This window comes from Electrona antarctica (assembly GCF_951216825.1).
Source record: "Electrona antarctica genome assembly, chromosome: 24".
Classification (NCBI taxonomy): domain Eukaryota; kingdom Metazoa; phylum Chordata; class Actinopteri; order Myctophiformes; family Myctophidae; genus Electrona; species Electrona antarctica.
The window spans coordinates 21267775-21292760 of NC_136803.1; the positions used below are offsets into that span (position 1 = coordinate 21267775).

Sequence of the window (24986 nt, forward strand, 5' to 3'; positions counted from 1 at the left end):
TTTTAAGCTGCGGTTTTGATTTCAAGACATCTTTATTGACACAAATGCATAACGATTTCCTGTGTGTCAGTGTTTCCACAGCAAAACGGTCGACAGGCGTGCACGTCTTAAGCTGTGCGCACCTTATTTTCCGAGTTTTTAGACAGCTGGTGGATGGAAATTAAGCTCCACCTCCGCGGACGACTTGCGCGGAGGAGAGCGTTTCCGGGAATCTGGCCGTCGCGCAAGTCGTCCGCGGAGGTGGAGCTTCTTTTCCATCCACCAGCTGTCTAAAAACTCGGAAAATAAGCTGCGCACAGCTTAAGACGTGCGCGGCTCTTTTATAAGTGTGGCAGCACCTAGAGTGTGTGTGTATGTGTATGTGCGTGCGTGCGTGCAGCTGCAGTGCATAACTAATCAGAAGAGAGAGAGGATGAGAGCACAGCACCGTGGCATGGACACTCTGACAGACAGAAGAAACGAGAAATGTTTTATGTCTGAAGAGAATTCAACACACTGTTTGTTAAAAGTCTTTACCAGATTTTAGTGTGGTAACCTATTTTTTTACAGTCTATGGTGAAAACCAGCTCCAAACACACACAAATGCTGATATATACACACTGATATTAATCCCTGGCTCTTCATTTGGTGACATCAGATTATTTAATTTATAAACATCTGTTTCCACAGATCTCTCATTCTCAGACTGTTTACCTTCCTGCTATTTTGTTTTTTTAGTCCCACCCCGTCAAACCTGCAATATGTTGACTAGAGTTGATTGACACCTGTCCTGTATGCCCATTGACCAATGACATTGCTTTGTTTGGAACCATCTGCACTAATAAATGCTGTGTCATGTTGTGTCCAGCAGGTGTCAGTGTTGTGCTGTGTTGAGTACCTGTTTGTGAACTCCAGATTGTTTCACTCTTTTTTTGATTGATTGAAGTATTTAACAGTTTGCAGAATTACAGTACATTTCGAGCACAAATCAATATAAAAACTGTTTGTGGACGACACACTGATAAAGCATTACACTAAGTAGGCCTACGATATAATACAAGAGAATGACAGCTTGGCACGCGCGACAGTAACTTTTATTTTTGTAGAAGAGGCAAACTAATAGTGTATGCCGTTTGCTTTTATTGAATAATTGATTGAACACGTAAGCCGCATTATGATTTGATTTGGGTGTGTTCTAAATTAAGTGTTTGTGTTGATTATTGTGTAAATTATGTGTAAACTTACATTTTTGTACTGTTAAAAGGTCTCCTTTCCCTTGAGCTTTATCTTTATTTAGTATAATAGTATTAGTTTACTATACTTAGATTAATACACGATAATCAACACGTCACTCAATCCCACACCCAACCCTTTTTCCGGCTCACTGTATATGTTTTCTTTTCCCTTTTTACCTCCTTTATGATGATTTCCTGTTCTTTGGCTATATAGAAGTGTATATTTGTACGTCTCTAAATGTTATGATGATTTTGAACAAGGTGGACCCTCTTTTAAACAAGTGTAGTGCTTTATTGGGTCGTTCACTCACTGTTAACAGTTTTTGTATTGAGTTGTGCTTGAAATTAATAAATACTTCAATCAAACAATCAATCAATCAATACACGATAATCAACACTAACACTTTATTTAGAACACACCCAAGTCAAATCATACAACGTCCAGGGGGTCCACAGCTAAATGATAGTTTGGAACCAAATGGACCCTTGTGGGTCTGTAACTCTGAGAGTGTACAAATGGAAACAAATCCATTTGGAGTTAAATTAACATTGATTTTACAATATAAATTGGGGTCTCCGAGATAGAAATGCCATTAAATGGGGGTCCGTAGACTAATGCATGTCAAACTGGGGGGGGGTCCTATGGAAATGAAACTGGTTGAGAATCACTGCTAGAGCCGTAAAGATCTTCTCTTATGGAGGTCCCTGGCATATCTCTTCAAATGGGGGGTCCGCGGGCCAATTAGTGTCAATTTGGGGGTCCTTGACATGAAAAGGTTTGGGAACCACTGACACAGAGAACACGTGTCCTCCTGGGTTCAGTCAGTGGTCAATGCTGCCGGTCCGCCGGACAGTCATGGTTGACCTGCATGCAGGTTCTTCCCTGGTCTCAGCTCCACACAGCCTGGCGCGCCACGTCACCACCAGGCCCTGCATGGCACGGGTTGCTACACAGCCTGGCCCGCCACGCCACCACCAGGCCCTGGCACGCCACCACCAGGCCCTGCATGGCACGGGTTGCTACACAGCCTGGTCCGCCACGCCACCACCAGGCCCTGGCACGCCACGGGTTGCTACACAGCCTGGTCCGCCACGCCACCACCAGACCCTGGCACGACACGGGTTGCTTCACCCGCTGTTCTCCACCAGCTCCAGAAGAGCCTCTCTCTGTCCATGCTCCAGGAGATCGGAGATCAGTTCGTCGAGGGCCTCGCCACCTCTCATGAACTCCTAACAAAATGCAAGAGAGCAGACAGACACACAGGTAAACAATCAGATCCCCTTACCATTAGTGCATGTGCTACTGGTTGACTCCCGATGATTCTACCAAAGTGGTACTAGTATACAACAGTGGTTCCCAAACTTTTTCATGTCAAGGACCCCCGAATTGACACTAAGCCCGCGGACCCTCATTTGAAGAGATATGCCAGGGACACCCCCATAAGAGAAGATTTGTATAGCTCTAGACCCATATGGGGCCATTTGGTTCCAAACTATCTAATAATTTAGCTGGGGAACCCCTGGAACTCCCTCACAGACCCCTGGGGCTCCCCGGACCCCACTTTGGGAACCACTGGTATACAGGATTCTCACCCGCACCAAGCCTTGGCAGCGCACCACCCCCAACCGTAAACAACTGTACTGCCAAGTTCCGCATCAATTACAAACTCCTTCTCACCTACAAAATGTCAAAACGCCCTGGGGCTCCACAGTACCTCTCAGGCATCCTCCATAAACCTCCTGTGACAAGGAACCTGCGGTCCACAAACTTGGACCTCCTCTCTGTCCCCAAAAACAAACAGGCAGCCCCCACCCCTGTGGAACTCTCTCACAATAGAGATTTGCCAGGCTCCAACACTGGACTCTTTTAACACAATCTGTGCCGGGATTTCTTTCAAAATAGAAGCTTGGGGTGCCGGGAAGATATTGCCGCTTTTACTCTGTAACACCCCCCACCCCCCTTCCGTTCCAGACAAAAACCAGGAGACATATTTCTGCTTGCTTACCTCGCTAAGATTACGATCGCTGATGATCGCTCGCTTCATATTTTGAACGAGAGGCATGTTGAAGTCAGAAATGAAGAGCTTAGTATATCCATCTGGTCAAAACCACAGAGAGCTCATTAGATTACGCTCGCCGAGCCTTTCTTCGTGAGCGGTAAACAGGGAAGTGAAGGACAACGCGCATGTGCAAAAGAGCAAGGAGTATGGTGCAGAAGGAGAGGCCAACTCCAAAAAATAATATTTTTCTCTCGTTTGATATAGCAAGCGGTCAGTTGGATTAGTTATGACGTTCCCACATGTCGTACGGTCAAAATGGGTTAAGGCTGCCTTGAAAAGACATTTATTCTCTCAGGCTTGTGGAACATAGTGGCCATGAAAGGCCATGAAAGGCTATAATTATTTATTACTATGCAGTGGAAAGGAGCATCTGACTGCAATACTAATGCTGGTCATGTTTGGTGATATGCTGATACAATACACACTCCCATTCTTTGTACCTTTATGTCTCTGGTCACGTATCCTGTCCTGTGGTCCGTGACGCGGTCCTGACTGAAATTGTAGGAACGAATCCTCTCTGACTGGGAACGTGTGCCCACCTAGAGTTGCAGTATGGCGGCGAGACGAGCAGAAATCAACTATGGATATGTATTTACTGTGAAGCGGTATAGTTTTCAGACACACACCTTGTTCCAATCTAGGGCAGTGGTTTTTAACCAGTGGTCCGGGGACCACCAGTGGTCCTTGAGGGGGTTCCAGGTGGTCCCCAGCTAAATGGAGAGTTGGTAACCAAATGGACCCTTATAGATCTTTAACTCTTGAGAGAGTAAAATGACCCTCCCGGGTCCATTTGGTTTCATTTTACGCGCTCACGAGTTAAATTATTGTTAATCAATCATGTGCAATTTACAAGAAGTCTACACAATTAGAGAATGTTGAAGAATTGTTATTTTGATCATTAAACATTGATCAAAATAAAAATGGAATGTTGCCCCCCCCCCCCCCCCACACACACACAAACATACACACTATTGTGTGGGGTGGGTCTATGATGGACCCATGCACCCCACATTAGTGGTGTCAGGTTAGTGGTCCCTGGGTCAAAATCGGTTGAAAACCACTGTTCCACAGTAGGAATGCGAATGGTGTGGAGGTTTATATTTAGGGTCACCTGTTGTTTCCGTGCCGTGAGCCTCTGCTCATTCTCTTTACCCAGCATGCTCTGGTAGAGGCGGGCCCTCAGCGTGCGCATGGCCCGGTCTCGGTTCTGGAGCTGGGAGCGTGTCTGCTGACATTCCACCGCAGTACCTGGGACAATATATAACACAGTGCTCTCACTCAGACAAACGTAAAAGTTTAAAAAAAACATTTAAAACACACAGGCCTATCCATACCTGATACAGACAACCAAACAACAAGTAACGTAACCCGTTTAGACCTGAGGACGCATCCGTTTCACCTCATAGCTGTGGATTTCTTTTGAAAAATCCTGAAAATGTGGCGCAAATCTTTGAATACATATTCTTTCACAGCGACCGCTTTAACTTGAATCTTTGTTTCTGGGAGGGTCCCTGGCTGGAACAACATATTTTCAGATGGGGATCCGCGGCCAAATACAGAATTATTTTTGTGTCCTTGACATGAAAGCACCAGTCAGTGCACCACTGATACGTGTCAGGATTTAGACATTTTGTAGAATTTCAGGTCTACGTAAATTAGCCTCGGAAACCGACGTTTTTATTTCCAGGGAGAAAAAAAAAAGTCTGGGTCCGAGTCCACTTCAATTCGGCATAGAGTAGCGCAAACATCACTCACTCTCTGCTGATTTCTGATCGTCTGCACCTTTGTTAAATTGACACACACGCACACATATACACACACACTCCTCTCTCTCTGTCGCTCTAATTAATTAGTCTCATGTCTAGCAGCTGCGCATAGTTTCTGCCGGCGGATCCTGCCGGGAGCTGCCTATGCCATAAAAAGCATAGGTGAGTTCCAGGCTAACGTAAATGCGTCAATACACACACAAATACAGATGTACTGTATTAAGTATCAGAATCAGGCACTGATGCTCAAACGTCTTCCATAATTAATGAAAAATGGAGATTGAAATACAAATTCAAATTTACAACTTAATCCAGAGCGTTTTACAGTAAGCAAGAACACCACATGGTAAATGTAGGTGGCTCACCACCGCAGTGACATATACCACATGTACGGAGAAAACCGCCCTGTTTCAAGTTCATTCTTACCTGTGGGAAGATGGACGATACGTACAGCGCTGTCTGTTGTATTCACACTCTGCCCGCCGGCACCCTGTGACCTGAAGGTGTCGATGTGCAGGTCTTTGGGATTGATGCTGACATCAATCTGCAAACACAGAGGGGAATCCCATTTCGACCTGAGCTCAGCTCTACAAAAGTCTTCTAAATCATGACAGTTTTCTGAAAACCCTATGTTTCTATGTCAGTGGTTTTCAAACTATTTCATGTCAAGGAGCCCCACAATTATATGTATTTGGCCGCCGACCCCCATCTGGGAATATGTAGTTCCAGGGACCCTCCCAGAAGCAAATATTCGAGTTAAAAATGTTCGCTCTGAAAGAATATATATTACAAATTTGCTCCACATTTTCATGATTTTAAAAAAATAGCAGGTCTACAAGCTCGTAGTGTGGCACAGAGTGCCGCGCTACGAGCTTGTAGATCTGCTATTTTTGTAAGTATAACTTAATGCTTAAAACACCAAAAGGGGTTACCACCCAGAATGGGTTAAACTCAGAGGGGATTGTTTTACTTTCCTGGACACAAAAACATTAAGTTAATTTGTAGGACAGAGTTGTTGTCAATTTTTTCCACCAAAATTCACCATCAATTATCTAATGTAATCCTGGGCGCTGCACTTCCTCTGCCAACCTGGGGATGGCAGCGGACTGACCTCATGCTTTCTTCTATGCATGAGGAGTCCAAGCTGCTTCTTTTCACCCGACAGGGGGGAGTTATCCCGGCCGGACGTAGCGCGTGGTGGAAGGAACACGTTATTCTGACCGGTTCCTTTCCCCTCCATCAGGCTGGACAGGGGGAGGTAGTTTTAGAGACCAGGATTACTGCATGTTTTGTGTGAGGGCACCTACCCTAGGGGACACGGGGAGAACATGCAAACTCCACACAGAAGGGCCCTTTCACCAACCCCGCCTCTCCACTGATGACGCACGCAGAGGAGAGAACACGCCCCTAGCACCCACAGCGGGAATCGAACCCAGGACCTTCTAGCTGTGAGGTGACAGCACTACCAACTGTGTCACCGTGCCTCCCCAGAGGTTTTGATGAGCGCTCGACGGACTGACTGCCTGTGCACACCTCAGTGGGCTGAGGTAGAACGATAACGGTCATGGTCCCGGTGTGGATCCTCTGCATCCTGGAAGACAGCCCCACCTCTGGGATGCGCTGCACCCTGTGCGTCCCCCCCTCCATCTTCAGGCGCCCGTACGCGTTGTCCCCCGCTATACGCACGGCTGCGTGGTGCAAGCCCCCTGTGGGACAAAAAAAAAGGGCAAAATGATTTTGACTTCATTTTGTCTCGAAGCTCCATCGCTATACCAGTGTTGATTTTGTCGACTAAAACTAAGACGAAAGATTTTCGTCGACTACATTTTTCCACTGAGGAAAACTAAATGGAAACTAAATGTTTTCATTTAGTTTAAGCTATGATGACTAAAACTAAGACGAACTAAATATATTGACAATTTCGTCAACAAATAAAAACTAGACTAAAATGTTAGGGAGGGACTATAGTGGACAAGAGATCCAGTATAAGTCATGTTACACTTGGTTGCATGCTGAAAATAGCTCGCGCCGCGTTGTGAGCTTGTAGATCGGTTATTTTCAGCGTGTTTCAGCTAGTGTAAAATCAGCCATTACGACGGTATCAAGGCCCGCCAAAACACATTTTAGTCGACTAAATCAACTGTAGATTTAGTCGGTACTGGAAGGTGCTCAGGACAGTTTTCTTTGCGAGACTTCCTCACATCCAGAGCCATAGAATAAGACAGAGTTACGACAACTCTGTTCACTTCATGGGGCTTCAGTCCAACGGCGGCTCTTCTACATACACTTCTATTGCCGAAGAGCATAGCGAACAGTGACAAAGTCCTGGACCGGAAGTTGGCAGAATGCACTGGACTCAGGCAACAGGCCAGCTTTAATGATCATAAAACCCTATATTTTTTAGATCGTTTTTTAGTAATAGTACAACATAAACATTACAGAGACTTTAGTTGTCACTGTACAATACTTTAAAACGTGTATGCGCCGTTCTCGTTGAAAACAATGTATTTCAAACTCCAGCTTGTCACACTCCAGCCAGGGCTGCATGAACAGAGCTTGAGCGCTCAAGTTTTCTGCCCCCTCAATGTCGTAACTCTGTCTTACTCTCTATGGTATTACCCTGCTCACATCTAGAAAGCTTTCTCCCGGAACCAGACCTTACCATACTCATGAGGTGTGTAATTGAATACTTCAAAGTCCCAGTTCTGGTAGCTGGCATAACCCTGGTACATGTCAAACATCTCCTTGGTAAACTGCTGGCAGATGTCACCTGAACACACAACACATCAGGGTGAAAACATCAGTGTTTCCCAAACTTTTTCATGCCAAGGACCCCCAAATTTACACTAATTAGTCTGCGGACCCCCCATTTGAAAAGATATGCCGGGGAAAATAAGATACGATTTTTACGGCTCTAGCAGAGATTCTCAACCCGTTTCATTTCAAGGACCCCCTGTTTGACATGCATTAGTCTACGGACCCCCCATTTAATGGCATTTCTATCTCTGGGACCCCCAATTTATATTCAAAAATCAAAGTTAATTTAACTCCGAGAGTGTACAAATGGAACCAAATGTACCCGCCAGGGTCCATTTGGTTCCATTTGTACACTTACAGACCCATAAGGGTCCATTTGGTTCCAAACGCATTTAGCTCAAGGACCCCGTTTTTTATATTTTTGAAAAATCGTGAAAATGTGGAGCAAATCTTTGAATATATTCTTTCAGAGCAAATGTTTTTAACTCAAATCTTTGCTTCAGGGGTGTCCCTGGCCAAAATACAGATGCTTCTGGGGGTGCTTGACATGAAAAAGGTTGAGCACCACTGACATAGTAACATACCGGTATAGGTTTTTCAGAAAACGGTCATAGATTTAGAAGTGTTTATTTTTATTTTTATCGGCCTCAGGTCTAAATGGGATAAACACCTTTAGATGTAAATCAGGTAATCAGTGAGTACTTGCCTCCTGTTGTACGTCCAGAAACCACCTCCAGAAGAACACTGCTGGAGTCAAGTGGGTCGCTGGGTACCAGAGTTCTGATCAACTAGTGGACAGAAACACACGCCATGTTAATATTATCCAGCCCATGTATTCACAGCAGTGTTGATTTTGCTGACTAAAACTGTGACGAAAAATGTTCGTCGACTACCCCTTTTCACCGACAAAAACGGAATAAAAACTAAATAAAAAAGAAGTTATGCTGACTAAAACTAAGACTAAATAAATCAAGAAATGTGTCAACAAATAAGTCATTTTACACTTGGTTGCATGCTGAAAATAGCCGATCTACAAGCTCAAAACGCGTCGCCCAGATCGGCTATTTTCAGCAAGTGTAAAATCAGCAATTCCGACGGCTTCAATAAATTTGAGTAGACTAAATCAACTGTAGATTTAGTCTTATGATGTTTAGTCGACTAAAACTAGACACTAAGACATTCCAGGTGACTAAAATGTGACAAAAACTAAATGAAAACTATTGACTGTCTATATGATAAAACTAAAATCTAAATTTGCTGTCAAAATCAATACTGATTCACAGTCATGGTGCAGCTTGGCGAGTCACTCAGGAATCAATGGCTGTCTTACATGTTTTTTCAGCGCTAAGAGTCTTTGGGAGATCTGGACTTCTTCCTCTTTCAACAGCTGCTCCATTTGCTTGTCCTCTTCTTCTCTGGTACCTTCATTCAATTTACAATTACAATTTAGGCATTTAGCAGACACTCTTAATCCAGAGCGATTTACATTAAGCAAGAACAATAAAACGTGACAATACATCACATACATAAAAAGTAGTTATCATGAAACATGCGTAAGCTAAGAACGTAACAGTGGAATATCTCTATAATGACTATACATGTATACTATAAAGTGCTATGTCTACATAAAATGCTATTATAGTGCTGTCTACATAAAATGCTATAAGTCTGTATAAAATGCTATCTACTGTAAGTCTACATAAAGCGCTAGCTAAGTTACATAGGTTGAGGCTTTGCATATGCCTGTAAGGTCGTCGGGGCTAGGGCAGGTGCTACGGGCCATGATGGAGTCTGAAGATGTGGGTTTTCAGACTACGGAATGCAAAGATCGTGGGATAAAAATTATAACAAATAAGTGCATTCCATAGTTTTGGGGCCAGAAGGGAGAAGAGTTTGGGACGTGTGGAGCGTTGTTCCGGCGTTTTTAGTGAAGGTACTTCCAGCTTCCCTGCATTGGCATTCATCATATATAAAATGTTTTGAGATTACCATCACGTTACATAAAAGCAACGTTGCAATTAATAATAATAATAATACACTTTATTTATATAGCACCTTTCATACATAAATGCAGCTCAAAGTGCTTTACAGAGCAGAAAAGATAATAAAAACAAAAGCAAAACAAAACAAAACGGCATTAAAACAGGCATGCAGTTAAAACAATAGGACAATAAGGCAGTGTCAAATCAGGCAAAGGCAGTGGTACAAAGTCAAGAACAGATATTTTAAAACTCAACTAAAAGCAAGAGTAAAAAGGTAAGTCTTAAGATAGCAGCTTGTCTGCTTGGCTGAACTGCCAGGCAGACAAGTTTATGGTATCTAATGAATTCTTAATACAGGAGGGGTTTGGGCGAGATTACTTTGAAATGTTTTCAGAAATACAAATTGGATGTTAATGTTTGTTAAATTACAACCTAATCCATACTGGGTTACAACATAAAATGTAATATAATCAGAATACTTTTGGATTACTTTGATTTGGAGTTCAGGTTTCACCCATCCATCGATCCATCCATCCAATAAATCAATTAATTCCCCCTGAACTTATTCTGATTAAAGGGTTAGTTCAGATTTTTGGACTTAAAGCTGTTGTAGGAGATACTTGCCATTAATATAGTGGTTGCAAAGGTGTTAATTAATTGATTGCCTGAGTCCCGTGGTGGGAATTCTGCTCTGTTTTTGGTGAATAATAAGTAGTTCCGGTCATTTGGTGGGGGGGCACGCATTAAAAATAAATTAATCCACAAAACTAGCACCATTTGTATTGTTAACATATGTCTACCATATACAACAACTTCCGTTCAACTTTGACCCCTCTGTCACATGGAACTATATGTTGTGTCCAGTATCACTACCCCAGCAGTACTGTAGCCCGTCTCCGGACCCCCCGGGTTGAGCTCCTTTGGACCCCTACCCCGTAGGGTCCGGTATCACCGGCTTCAAGCGACATGGGATGCAATCTGACTTCCCCTTCTCCGACGGATCTCTGCGCTGTGGGTGTCACGCTGACATATTCCAAAAGAAGCATATGAACGCTATAGGAGACAACGAACCCTCTGACCCCCCCGCGAACGGCTCAGAAGCCGTTAAGTATTTTTAATGTTTGTACGACCGTTTTGGCAGCTCTCTTCCTTCCTTCCTTGACTTCCTTATTGACATCCTATTGTACCGCCTCCATCACCGTGGCTGGCTACCTGCGACAGAGCGCCGGAACTGGCTATCTGCGCGTTCCTGCCTCTGTCGCAGGTAGCCAGCCACGGTGATGGAGGCGGTACAATAGGATGTCAATAAGGAAGTCAAGGAAGGAAGGAAGAGAGCTGCCAAAACGGTCGTACAAACATTAAAAATACTTAACGGCTTCTGAGCCGTTCGCGGGGGGGGTCAGAGGGTTCGTTGTCTCCTATAGCGTTCATATGCTTCTTTTGGAATATGTCAGCGTGACACCCACAGCGCAGAGATCCGTCGGAGAAGGGGAAGTCAGATTGCATCCCATGTCGCTTGAAGTCGATGATAAGGAACCCTACGTAAAGTCATCAAAATGTCAGAAACTTTAACGTAGGGTTCCGAAAGGAGCTACCCCAGCAGTCCATGTTGACAGAGAGGTCGAAGTTGAACGAAAGTTGCTTTATATGGTAGAAATAGGACAAAAATACAAATTAGCTAGTTTTGTGGATTCATTCATTTTTAATGTGTGCCCCCCCCCAGTGACCCCTAGCTCTGGTCCATAGCTCTAATGCCTTTGCATTAGAACTATGTACCAGAGCTAATTAAAGTGACCCCTACCAAATGACTAGAATAGAACTGTTGTATTGTTTGTCTATGAAGTCTGTCTTTGCAATATGTTGTTGTCTTGTTTTTGTTTATTGAAGAAACCCTCAATAAAAATAAATAAAAAAGACCAGAACTCCCACCTCTCAGGGAATCAATTAACACATTTGCAACCACTATATTAATGGCAAGTATTTCATACAGCTTTATATTAAGTCCAAAAATCTGAACTAACCCTTTAAGTTTTATTCATTGCAATGCATAGTATAGTAAGGCTCCCCATGCTGCAATCGTTCCTGCTCACCTTGCAGGAGGGACGTCAGCTCATCAAGGTCCTTGGAGGCATGCTGGATATTCTGAAACACATTCGCTATGGGCAACAACTCTACGTGTCTCATACTCAAGTCCTTTCTCTCCGTCTCATGCTGCTGCATCCTTTTGGCGACATCTCCATATTCTGCCATGATCTGTTGCAGATATCTCTGGACAGACTCGTGGTTGTACATGGTGGTGGTACTATGATCACTATCATGATCCCATAACGAGCCGCTACAGTGCATGCTGCGCATTGTTGCTGTTATTGGTACAAGAGCCTTCACGTGCTGATGCTGAGCAGCATGTTGAAGTTTGTGTCCAGAAGATATCTTCCTCCATTCCTTTGAGAAATGCCCTCTGTTATAGTGACTGTTGCAGAGAACACACAGTCGATTCCAGCGACGAGAAAGCATTAATAATTTGTGTTACAGACTGGTGCTAAAATCCCGCAACAGCACCACTGCGAAATTGTACGAATGTCAATAGTAAATACACACACTAGTTTCTGGTACAGAGACGCATAACGGCATAACGCATGCGTTACACCGACATAGGTGACCAATTGAATCTTGTGGTTTTCGTTTTCGAAATGAAAATGTTTTCTATGAATTAATGTATTATTATTACAAGGAGAAAGATGATTGTAATGCTAGAGTATAGTCAGTCATGTATTCTGACACTGATGTGGTGTGGTGAAATTCTGAATCTTTCCAGTTTGAGCAGAGCAGGTTAAAAAAGGAATTACTTGTAGGGGTATGCGAAATTCGATAGGTCACCAATATCAGTGCATCACATGTACTCTCTCTTGTGTCGAGGATGTGACGTATACGGAAGAGTAGTATGCCATGAACTCTGGGAATTGTATTTATTTATGTATTCTTCCAGTGGTTCCCAATGTGGGGTCCGGCGACCCCCAGGGGTCCTTGAGGGAGTTCCTGGGGGTCCCCAGCTAAATGATAGTCCAAATGAACGGGTCTGTAACCCGAGAGTGTAACAATGTAATGGAACCAAACGGACCCTAACGGGCTCAGAGTTAAATTAACATTGATTTTACAATATAAATTGGGGGTTCCAGAGATAGAAATGCCATTAAATGGGGGTCCGTAGCCTAATGCATGTAAAACTGGGGGTCTGACATATCTCTTCAAATGGGGGTCCACGGGCTAATTAGTGTCAATTTGGGGGTCCTTGACATGAAAAAGTTTTGGGAACCACCTAGGGTTCTTCTAGCCTCCAGGCAGCATCGTTCCTTACCTTACAAACACTGGACAGTGGACACGTTGAACAGCTCTTCCACATTTAAGAAAGTAAAAATGTGGATAAGGCAATCTCTGTCTATCAATGGAACCTGACTGGGACTGTGGCCACTGTGATGGAAGAAGACAGCATTTAATAATAATACTAATAATAATACTAATAATAATAATAAGCCTACAAACCAGAAACCACAACGAGGTGGATAAAAAATAAACACCAATAAGTTTGTTTTGTCTTTCGTCACGTGTAGAAGTGGTACTACTACGGAAGGTAGAGGCCGGGTCAAAAGACTGCGTTTGCGTATTAGCTGCGATATCCACTTTCTGTCAGCAGATGGCGCCACAGTAAAAAATACGGTAGGGCCTATGCCCTATGCTGGTAGCCTCGTGTTGCGATACTAATATACCACTCGGGGCATATGCATTATGCAATAGGGACGGGGCTAATGCTGGTATGGATTAGCCTGATTATCAGACTGTAGCTTTCTTGAGACGCAGTCCACTCAGAAAGTGGGCGGGGTCTTTGGGCTGGATCCAGGCTAGGTATGGATACCATTACCTGCCCCTTGAGTCGTCCTAACATGTTTTTTTAAACATTTCTAAATAAAGTACCTTGATTTTTATCCACCCTCTCCTCATTTTTAAACATTTTTGAGTGCTCGGATCGTCGCCTTTTCTTTATGTAGTAGTAGTTGTTATACTACAATAGTAGATACTACAAAAACATGTTTTGTGTGTATAGTGTATATAGTGTTTTATCCATGCAATACTGAAATGCTTTTATATTAAAATTTGTGTTTGGACAAAGTATTTCCATGTTAGTAACACTTACTCCACAATGCATGTGATGAAAACGACAATAACTTGTCCAATCCTCATCTTTTATATTAGAAATATTATATTGGTATTATAACCTCTAAAAATGCCTTGAGATCTTTACATAAATTACACAGATGACAGAAATCAACATCACAGAAAACAGGAGGGGGGCCTTTCATGCTTTAGGCTATGCATTTATCCACTCAAGAGACTGATGACGTGCTAGAAGAGAATGCTCCACAACTGTTTTCATGAGTACTGAAAATATTCACTCGAGACCACTGGATACTAAAACATTTAATATCAAAAGATCTTCAGTACTGTTATGTACAGTATGTTGTAAAAGAAACAAACAGTCACCTCATCATTCCTATTCCGTACAGAAAAATAAAATAAAATCTCTGGAAAGTATCGTCGTCTTAGGCCTGATTTATACTTAGGGTGCGTTCGGAAATGCGCACCGGGAGCGCACTCGCCTATTAGTTTGCATTGCACAGTGCGCTATTTCCGAACGCGCCCTTAGTTACGTCACGTGCAGGTGTCGCGCATCAGAAACGCTTCCCCCGTTTTTACTACCCCGTTTCGCACCAGTGAGGGGAGGGAGGGGCTAGCCCACACCGTGCCCGCCGCAGTCAGCGCACACAGAAGTCAAGGCAGACGGCTGTGGAACGTGAAGCACAACGGACCTGCGCTTATGACTGAAAGAAAAAACACAAATAAAAACTTCGGCGAAAACAGAAGCCGTGGATGAAGGAAACATTCAGTCCAAAATGTCCAGTTTGCTAATTCACAACTACTACTACTACTTTGGTGTTGAAACTATTATAAACTTTCACGACAGTAGCCTACAAATAAAATGTATGCAATCAATGCTATACTAAATTATACTAATTGGTCAATATAAGTAAAATAATTCCTTTCCACAGGAGTATATTCTTTTTATATTTTTAAGATTACAGCCAGAAGCATATTAAGTTATGTCACAGGGTTCCCCAATAGGCGGCCCGCGGGCCGAGCGCCCCCTGGCGGCCCGCGGAAGAATTAAAAAATATATAAAAGATATAAATGGCATTAAATGGGGGTCAGTAGCCTATGCATGTCAAACTGGGCATCCTTTTCAAATGGGGTCCTGCCCTGAAAATGAATTTTCAGGGCAAGACCTCGACCTCACGCGTGCGGACTCGGCCCCCAGCCTGGTACCCTAGTCAAAATATGGCCCTCGAGGAAAATTAATTGGGGAACCCTGAGTTATGAAATAACTAAAACATTATAGTGGCTATAGGCTATATATGGGAAATGTACGCTAACTCATTTACATCAGAGAATGTTTTCATTCTGGATAAAACCATAAAATGGTCTATGGTCTAATCTAATGGAATAAATGGATGATCAAATGCAGGAGTTTTGACGATTCAACTAACTAACTATAGGGCCTCCCTCCCTCCCCATACTAGTGCGAAACAGGGTAGTAAAAACGGGGAAGCATCAGAAACACCCAATCTAGCTTGTAGATCAGTTGTTTTCGATACGTGACACCCGCACACAACCAAGTATACCTACCGGTAACTCAGGCTTTGAGTTAAGCTGCGAGTTACGGTATGAGTGTCTGCGGTTGAAGTGTTGAGTGGAGTCCGTAGCGTAGGTAGGGAATTGTTTTTGTCAGTCGTCTGTCACCCTCTGTCTGATGCTCCTGGCTCTGCCGTTGAGCGTCTTGGTCTTCTTGAAGGACGCGGGGCCTCCTTCATCCCCCAGAGACGTGATGATGCGCTCCCTGAACTTGGGCTTGGGCTCCGGGGGCAGGTCGTCCAGACCGCTGGGCATTACCTCCATTCCCTCCATCTGGGGCAACTGCAGGTCCACATTGTCACTGGGGAAAAAAAAGAGGACATCCCGGGTTTTAATAAAACAATATGTACTATACATTATATTTGTTATCTTAGCTCTTATTGTTTCAAAAATAATTAACCCATTTAGACCTGAGGCAAATGTCTTCTAAATCAGAAAAACCTGATTCTATATCAGTGGGTTCTCAAATATTATTTTGTGTCAAAGACCCCAAAATGATCTGAATTTGGCCGCTGGCCCCCATCTGAAAATAGAAGCAGAAGATTTGAGTTGAAAACGGTCGCTCTGAAAGAATATATATTCAAATATTTGCGCCAGATTTTCAAGATCTTTTAAAAATAGCACATCTACAAGCTCGTAGCGCGGCACTCTGCGCTTGTAGACGTGCTATTTTTTCAACAGCTAAAGTATAACATAATGCTTATAAAACACCAAAAGGGGTTCCCGTCCTGAATGCTTTAAGAAAGCCAAAAGGTACAGCTCTTCCCTTGATTCGCCTTTAACATCGACATCCAATACATTTAGGGCTCCACCCTTATCCCTAAACTAATTTGCCATTTTTTACTATTTTGAAAATCATTTAAAAATAGTTCAACTAGCCGATCTACATCTACACGTTGTGAGCTTGTAGAGCAGCTATTTGAACGGTTTTAAAAGTTTTTTTAAATAGTAAAAAATTGGCAAATAAGGGATAAGGGTTAAGGGGTGGCGCAAGATATAGCCCTTAGACTTTTAGAGGACCCTCATTTTTCTGTTCATGTTTACGCGTGACGAGCATGTTCAGGTTCCGGTACAATACTTGTAGGTATACTTGGTTGTGCGCGGGTGTCACGTATCGAAAACAACTGATCTACAAGCTAGATTGGGTGTTTCTGATGCTTCCCCGTTTTTACTACCCCGTTTCGCACTAGTATGGGGAGGGAGGGAGGCCCTATAGTTAGTTAGTTGAATCGTCAAAACTCCTGCATTAACTCCTGCAATACAGCATTGTCCGGAATGTTGCATGGGTGAAATGGGCTCTCCCATTGCATACAGTGGTGTCATGCTCGCTGTGGTACCAGTCATTCTTTGACGTGCACGCGCAGGGACGGAACAAAACAGTGCATGTGCGTGCACGCTAGAAAGCGTCTCCCTAGATTCAAGAGACGACGCGCCTAATCAACCTCACGTCACCAGACTTTCCAAGACGCACAAAGTACCCAGTGGTCTAGTTTTACTGCTTGTTTATTTTTAAATTGTATAAATAGGGGTAGGACCAGATAAGCTTAGGCTTCATTCCTACTCCTTTTCGAACAATTGTACTATATTTTGTTTTGCCTTTGTTTTAGCTATTTTTTCTTTTTCTTTTAATGTATTATTGTATATTTTGTATTTGTATTGTCTTTTTTATTTAAAAGAGTTCGAAATAAACATTCATTCATTTATTTCAAAACATTCATTCAACTTACTATGGATCCTCCTCCTCCTGGATCTGTTCCCAGGCACCGTATGGGGTGGTCTTCCTCGGCTTCTTGGCACGTGCCCTCCTCTCCACCTCCTCCGTCTTGGCATGTGCTCCCTCCTGCTCCTCCTTGGCCTTCACCTCCCCCTCCTTTGACTTCACCTCCTCCTCCATCTTCATCTCCTCCTCAGGTAGAGGCGTAGCGTTTGGGGCCTCTTCCTGTTCCACAACGTCGTCCTCGTTGCCGCTGGCAGATTGTTCGTCCTCCTCCTTTTCGGTGGACTCCGTGTCCGCTTTCCTTTTCTAACAAAAGCACACAGATGTTCAGTATCATTTGACACGCAAATCAAAAGGTCAACATTGATAGTTGTATTAATATATGGACCAGTAAATCAATGGATTATTTAATCCAAGACCATCTCACGACCCACTTTTGGGGTCAGTTTTCTGAAAACAAAAAAACGTATGTTTCTATATCAGTGGTGCTCAAAGTTTTTTTGATTGATTGATTGAAGAATTTATTAACAGTTTGCAGAATTACAGTACATTTCAAGCACAACCTCAATACAAAGGCTGTTAACTGTGAGTGGACGACCCAATTAAGCATTACACTTGTTTCCAATAGGGTCCACCATGGTCAAATCATCAAAACACTTAGAGACGTACAAATAGACCTCAAATATTTATATGTATTTGGCCGCCGGACACCCATCTGAAAATATTTTGTTCTAGGGACCCCGCAGAAGCAAAGATTTGCGTAATAAACGCTAGCTGGGAAAGAATAATTACATATTCCAAGATTTCCAAGATTTTTCAAAAATAGCAGATTTACAAGCTCGTAATGCGGCACTCGGACCATAGCCATAGAGTAAAGGTGGCCTTACACTAGCCGATAATCGGGCATTTGAAATCTGACAGCACCACACACTACAGGATAATCGGAGCGGGGGCCGAGCAAATATCAAACATTCTTGATGTTGATCGGGCCGATCCCGATCGCGCGCGGGGGGTGCCCGATTGAGTCGGGCACCCCCCGAGCGTCAAAAATGCCCGATTATCGGCTAGTGTAAGGCCACCTTTAGACAGAGTTACTACAACGAAGAGCGAAGAGCATTGCGAAGAGTGAGAATGTCCTGGACCGGAAGTTGTCAGAATGCACTGGACTCAGGCAACAGCTCAGCTTTAATGATCTTAAATTCCTATATTTTAGATTGTTTTTTAGTAATAGTACAACATAAACATTACAGAGACGTTAGTTGTCAGAACTCGTCACTGTACAATACTTTAAAAATAGTTGTCATGTTGCACACATTTAAAATTACTGATATTTGGTTGAAAACTCCAGCTTGTCACTCTACACTACAGGCTGCATGAACAGCGCTCGAGTGCTCAGTATTCAGCCCCCTCGATATCGTGACTGTCTTACTCTATGGCCAAGCTCTGCACCGCGAGCGACCAGGTCCCGCTCCACGTCTCTGGAATGCCCTTCCTGAGCACTTGAGAGCACCACAGTCTACTGACACCTTTAAAAAAAGGACTAAAAACCTACCTTTTAAAAAAGCATTTCCTTCGTTTTATCCTTAGGTTTTATCCCTAGTTGTGTCTCTTTTGATCTTATCTTTTCGACAGCTTAAGTACAAAATAATGGTAAATAAAAGTGATTATTTACCACCTAAGAAAATATTTGTCTCTCCAAGTACCACCATAATACCTGATGTTAAAATACAGGAGCGTATATCTGCCCTTGGTGTTCCGTTCCTAAGCCAATAATGCTGCTGCTTTGACAAATCTTCTATTAACGGCTAGGTGTGCCGTCATGCCCATTTCAGCATGGCTGGACAGCCTATTTCAACCAATTGCTTGGTCAGAAGCAGTGTTGTTTTTGGCAGTAAATTTAGATTTTTGTTTTAGTCATAGTCTCTTGAATAGTTTTAATTTAGTTTCAGACACGTTTTAGTCACCTGGAATGTCTTAGTGTTAGTCTAGTATTAGTCAAATAAATATCATAAGATTTTAGTCGCCTGAATCTACAGTTGATTTAGTCGATTAAATGTATTTTGGCGGGCCTTGATGCCGTTGTAATGACTGTTTTTACACTTGCTGAAAAGAGCCAATCTACAAGCTACAACGCGGCACGCTTCGACGCGTTGTGAGCTTGTAGATCGGCTATTTTCACCATGCAAACCAAGTGTAAAATGACTTATACTGGATGTCTCGTCTACTAGTCCCCTCCTAACATTTTAGTCTAGTTTGTATTTGTCGACAAAATTGTCAGTATATTTAGTCTTAGTTTTAGTCATCATAGCTTAGTTTTCATTTAGTTTCCATTTAGTTTTCGTCAGTGGAAAAAGGTAGTCGACGAACAATTTTCGTCTTAGTTTTAGTCGACGAAATCAACACTGGTCAGAAGAACTACCTGTAGTAATAATATAAATATTTCATTCCACTTTTGTCTTTTTTTTCTCCTTTTTTGCGCCCCCTTCTGGTGGTATAGGCTCAAGTACCACCGGTTGGGAACCTCTGGGTCAAATGATATAGATTAGATGTGTGTGCTCTCACCCTGAAGCTGATCTTGGTGACTTTGGGCTGTTGGCTGTCTTGTCCGTTGCCTTCAGGCTCCTGGAGTGCAGGGGCCGGGCTGGAGGTCCCGGGCGGCTCTGGCTGGGATTCATCCTGTGGACCAGGCCCGGATGCGTCCGCGGAGAAGTCTGCTGGACGTTCCCAACTCGTTTCTGTGAGAGGAATAGGACGAGGAGAATGCATGGGGAAAATACGATGTTGTTAGACTGTCCGCCCCCTGAAACTGGGAGGTTGGGGTTCATATAAACTAGTATTCATATAAAAATAAAAATAGAAAAAGACGGTTCTAGAAGAATAATCGACATTAATCATTGCAACTTACCTCCCGTCGCTGTGCTGTAATAGTAAGTATGCCCTTCAGGACTGACTGCATCCTTCCACCCACCGCCTGTTGAGTTCTACACAGACACACTGCCAATTTAGAGCTGCCAACTATTGATTGTCTTAGTGATGATTCTATTGATTGTGTTTTTGATCAATCTAATAATCAACAATTCAGATCAACAAATCGAAACCTAAAATAAGTAATTAAGTGGATTGTGGATGAATAGTTTATCCGTTTCTATAGAATACATGGATTAAAGAAAAATAAAATCCTAAATGTGTGATTTGTGAGACAGCATGAAAGGAGCTGCCCCACACACTACAGCGCTGATTCCTAAACAATCAACACAATATGTAAAATGATGTTTTAGTAATATTGTCCCTGCTGTCAACCAGGTGAAAGAAATCACAGATTTTATGGAAGATGCTTCAGAACATATTGCTAGTTTGACCACATCAAATAAGCCGAAAATAGACGATCTGCAAGTTCTCAATGCGCGGCGCATTGAGAGCATGTTTTCGCTGTGCAACATGCTGGCTTCTGTGGAATCAAAAAGAAAAATAAATCAGTCGTGGCGACTGAGAACTTTAATCCTTGAGAAGAGCTCTAGTCCGGGACCACCAGTGGTCCTTGAGGAGGTTCCAGCCAGGTGGTCCCAAGCTAAATGATGGGAGAGTTGGTAACCAAATGGACCCTTATAGATCTTTAACCCTTGAGAGCGTAAAATGAAACCAAATGGACCCGTGAGGGTTTCATTTCACGCTCTCAAGAGTGAAATTATTGTTAAACATCTGCTTTACTTAATTTACAAGAAGTCTACACAATTGTATGTAGAATAATTGTTATCTCTCCTAATGGTACCACATCAATACAGCATGGAAATGTGGACCAAATCTTATTAGATTAGATTTTTAGATTAGATTCAATTTATTGTCACTGCACATAGTATACAAACACTTTGACAATGAAATGAAGAGTGGCGTCTAGCCAGAAGTGCAATACAGTAATGCAGTAATGAGAGAACAAATACAGAAAAATGTACAGTAATATATATACGGAATAATAAATAATATTAAATAAGTAAAGAGTATGTTGGAAGGACCAAGTATAATCCAATTATCCAACGACAAGTATTCTTTAGTTTTGGAATCTCGTCAAATGGTGGTCCGCGTGGCTCAAATGCCGAAAAAAATAATGGACCTTGATATGAAAAGGGTTGAAAACCACTGCCTAACCCCCGTTTTGAAACTAGCTCCTCGCCACTCGCCCTACACACTTCCACTCGGTTTGAGCATAGATATATAAATAATAGAGACGGCACCGGAATCCCCCTCCCATCCACTTGCATTGCATTGCGTCTCGGTTATTTATATATCTATGCTCAAACCGAGTGGAAGTGTGTAGGGCGAGTGGCGAGGAGCTAGTTTCAAAAAGGGCCCCAGACACTCAATGCTGTGTCAGCTGATGGCCAACCTAAAGAATGGTTTGGTAGATCGTACCTCACTCTGCCCGGTCTGAGTGGAGTCTGAGCTCTCTCCCTCTGGCTTCTCCCATTTAGACTCTGTCAAATCCCAATAAAGAAAGAATAAAGATTAGAACCACAGTGTTATGCTTAGAAGCCGACTGATGCAAGATCTTTGGTTTCCGATGGCGATCCCACTTTTGTCCTAATGATGTTGACTGATATTGTCAAAAAGTGGTAAATCGAGTAATACATTTGAAGAAAAAAAAGAAGAAAAACAAATACATCCGACTACGGTTTTTCAAAAATAGAAATTTCAAAAATAACCAATCTATGACTTCACATTAGATCTGCTATTTTCTTTTTTCTTTTTTGACATTTCTGAAGACTTTTGAAAAATGTCCCCGATGACAAAAATGAACCAAAATAGGTTGACCTTACCTCCAGTTAGTGTGTTGTAGTAGTACGTGTGCCCTTCTTCTGACTTCCCCTGCACCCAAACCTGCGACTGCGTTCTGGACACTGCAGACCCATCCTGTTCCGATCGCTTTCCCTTCTTTTCTCGTCGCTGAGACTGATGCTGAGACTGATGCTGAGACTTGGGCTGAGACTTGGGCTGAGACTTGGGCTGAGACGGAGGCGGGCTCGGACTAGTTGTGGGGACTTCCGTCGCTCCTAACCATCAACACAAAAGCACCTCGTTTCAACATTAATGTCCTCCCCCAGGATGTTGTTGTGTTTCATGCTTTTATCTTCTTTTTTTTTGTATACAATTTACTTCCGATTTAGTTGTGAAACTAAACAAGTCTTTTATCCACATAGCAGTTGTTGCATTGGCTCCAAAACTTTGGAATGCACTTCCCATTACAATCAGAACTGCAGCCTCACTCCCAATCTTCTGCCATAGTCTGAAAGCCCACCTTTTCAGACTCCATCATGGCCCGTAGCACTTGCCCTAGCCCCTTAGATAGCACTTTATGTGCTATCTAAGGGGCGAGGTGGTGAGGTGACCACCGCTCCGGTGGTGAGCTGACCACCGGAGTTGAAATAACATTGAGCGGTGGTGAGTAAAAACAGAGAGAAGGGCTGGGGCGGTGGCGGTGGTTTGCTCTTCACCGCGGCTTGTGACGTCATGTTGTAGTTCGGTGGTCACCTAACCACCGAAAATCCCGACTATGTATGAGCCTTAAGATAGCATTTTATACAGACTTATAGCATGTTACGTAGACACCACTAGAATAGCTTTTTATGTAGTCATAGCACTTTATAGTATATATGTATATGGTATAGTATAGTATATTATATATGTATAGTTTATACATATAGTTTCATTATATAGATATATTCCACTGTTATGTTCTTAGCTTACGCATGTTTCATGATAGCTACTTTTTATGTATATGATGTATTGCCATGCTTTTTGTTCTGGCTTAATGTAAATCGCTCTGGATTAAGAGTGTCTGCTAAATGCCTAAATTGTACATTGTAAATTGACCTATACTTCCTTTGAAATGTACCCATCCTACATACAGTGAATAACATCAACCAACCAACCCTCACCGGATTCCACCTCCCCGGATTCCACCATCCTCTTCAAGTCTTGCTCGTATGCCTTCATCGCTGCCGCCTCCATCGCTGCAAACTCTTTACAGTTCTTCTCGTCCTGCTTGAGCTTGTCCATGCTCTTCTTTTTAATCTGCACAAAGACAAAACGGGAGGCGATTGACAACAAGGCGTTAATTAATAGCAATCAAACAACCAGCTAATCAGAAGACAGAAGAACTATAGGGCGTCCTCTTGGATTTGAACGATTCCTTAAACTGTCCGATTCCTAAACGGTTCCCTTTAACGGATTCCTATATACAGTATTAATTTTAAATATATATTTGTATTTTTATTTATATTATTAATTTATTACTTTGAGAACCGCTTCAATAATATGTATGCAGTACTGCAAGGTACAGGTACAGCACATGGAACCAAATGGACCCTTACAGGTCTGTAACTCTGAGAGTGTACACACATGGAACCAAATGGACCCTTACAGGTCTGTAACTCTGAGAGTGTACACACATGGAACCAAATGGACCCTTACAGGTCTGTAACTCAGAGTGTACACACATGGAACCAAATGGACCCTTACAGGTCTGTAACTCTGAGAGTGTACACACATGGAACCAAATGGACCCTTACAGGTCTGTAACTCTGATGGATGGAACCACATGGACCAGTAAGGATCCATTTGTAAACTCTGAGAGTTTATGGTGGACTCGTTAAAATTAAAAAAGGTTTGAGTGCCACTGACAGTGTGATAAAACCTGTTACGTAAATGGTTCCAAATCGATTCTGGTTTGTCAATTTTTTATCAGGTCCCTCGAATTTTATTTGATTGATTGTATACTTTATTAACAGTTTGCAAAAAGGTACAGTTATAAGAATATACAAACGGTGCTCAAAGGATAAGCCCAGAGGGCCCATTTCCATAGTGGTCCTGACTCCTGTGTGTCCAATTCATTGACATTTAAAGACATACAATACAATCATATACAATAGTATGCAAGACATCATCTATACTAATAGCAATGGAATAAATATGTATTGAAGTCAATAACATGTTCTGTAATTCCAGTTCAAATTCACCAACAGATTTGAATCATAAAACCCCACCACATTATACAGATTACCTCTGAGATTTTAGCAGCAACATTTTCCTTGTGATTCTTCCCTCTTTCGTGAAACTCAACACTCTACAGTGGAAATGAAGAATGGAGATGAAGATATAATTAAGACACAATACCAGATATACAGTACATTTGTAGAAATTATTCGTTGATCTATTTTATTTCTCGGGCTATACCCACAGGCTTGTTGTCCGCTATCCAGCACTTGCAGTATTGGCAAAACTTCTTTGGCTGTGATTTCCAATAATCGGCCCTGAAAAGCGATGAAAATGCAAACTATTAGATATCATCAATTGCTCACAGGGTTTGAATTGTGATTTATTATTATTTTACAGCGTGAGTAAACTGGACCACTGGTTGAAATTGAAAACCAGTGGTCCGGGGACCACCATGTGTTCCTTGAGGGGGTTCCAGGTGGTCCCCTGCAGCTAAATTATGGAGAGTTGCTAACCATTCTACACTCTTGAGAGTGTAGAATGAAACCAAATGGACCCGTTTCATTTTACTCTCTCAAGAGTTACATTTTTGTTAAATACTCTGCATTACTGCAATAATTTACAAGAAGTTTACAGAATTAGAAATGTCAAATAATTATATTGATCAACGTTTGCCTGTTATATCTCTCCTGCCACACATAATCAGCATGGAATTGTGGACAAAATCTTATTCAACAACAACAACATTTTTGTCTTGGGTC

The 24986-nt window shown here is 42.6% G+C and overlaps 2 protein-coding genes across 4 annotated transcripts in view; both read right to left on the reverse strand.

Moving 5' to 3' along the window:
• Window positions 1-1605: 1605 nt before the first annotated feature.
• mtrf1 (mitochondrial translational release factor 1) lies at window positions 1606-12414 on the reverse strand. 3 transcript variants are annotated; one of them, XM_079495837.1, is made up of 10 exons: window positions 11870-12414; window positions 9128-9219; window positions 8504-8585; window positions 7703-7810; window positions 6574-6746; window positions 5467-5584; window positions 4386-4522; window positions 3715-3813; window positions 2322-2444; window positions 1606-2118 (listed from the first exon to the last, which is right to left on the reverse strand). In XM_079495837.1, the coding sequence occupies exons 1-9, from the start codon at window positions 12291-12293 to the stop codon at window positions 2343-2345; spliced, it is 1335 nt and encodes a 444-aa protein (XP_079351963.1). In that variant the 5' UTR covers window positions 12294-12414; the 3' UTR covers window positions 1606-2118; window positions 2322-2342. The 3 variants fall into 3 exon arrangements, with proteins under 3 accessions (XP_079351963.1, XP_079351962.1, XP_079351961.1); XM_079495836.1 differs by having other exon boundaries at window positions 1606-2243; window positions 2297-2444; XM_079495835.1 differs by having other exon boundaries at window positions 1606-2444.
• A 1823-nt stretch (window positions 12415-14237) lies between these two features.
• wbp4 (WW domain binding protein 4) overlaps window positions 14238-24986 on the reverse strand; it is an 11115-nt gene continuing 366 nt past the window's right edge. Inside the window, exons 2-10 of the mRNA XM_079495675.1 lie at window positions 24470-24542; window positions 24293-24355; window positions 23169-23304; window positions 22050-22283; window positions 21646-21707; window positions 20144-20219; window positions 19801-19973; window positions 17249-17544; window positions 14238-15822 (exon numbers count right to left, since the gene is read on the reverse strand). Of these exons, the coding sequence (XP_079351801.1) occupies window positions 15615-15822; window positions 17249-17544; window positions 19801-19973; window positions 20144-20219; window positions 21646-21707; window positions 22050-22283; window positions 23169-23304; window positions 24293-24355; window positions 24470-24542 (1321 nt within the window). The 3' untranslated portion in view covers window positions 14238-15614. The remainder of the gene's footprint in view (window positions 15823-17248; window positions 17545-19800; window positions 19974-20143; window positions 20220-21645; window positions 21708-22049; window positions 22284-23168; window positions 23305-24292; window positions 24356-24469; window positions 24543-24986) is intronic.

Bases quoted from the DNA above. Each gene is read 5' to 3' on its own strand.
- mtrf1 (XM_079495837.1), bottom strand. From the start codon at position 12,293: ATGCTTTCTCGTCGCTGGAATCGACTGTGTGTTCTCTGCAACAGTCAC. The intron at 8,586-9,127 runs GTAAGACAGCCA...TCTGTCCACTAG, and splicing joins TCTTAGCGCTGAAAAAACAT to TTGATCAGAACTCTGGTACC. The intron at 6,747-7,702 runs GTAAGGTCTGGT...TTTGTCCCACAG, and splicing joins TTACACACCTCATGAGTATG to GGGGCTTGCACCACGCAGCC.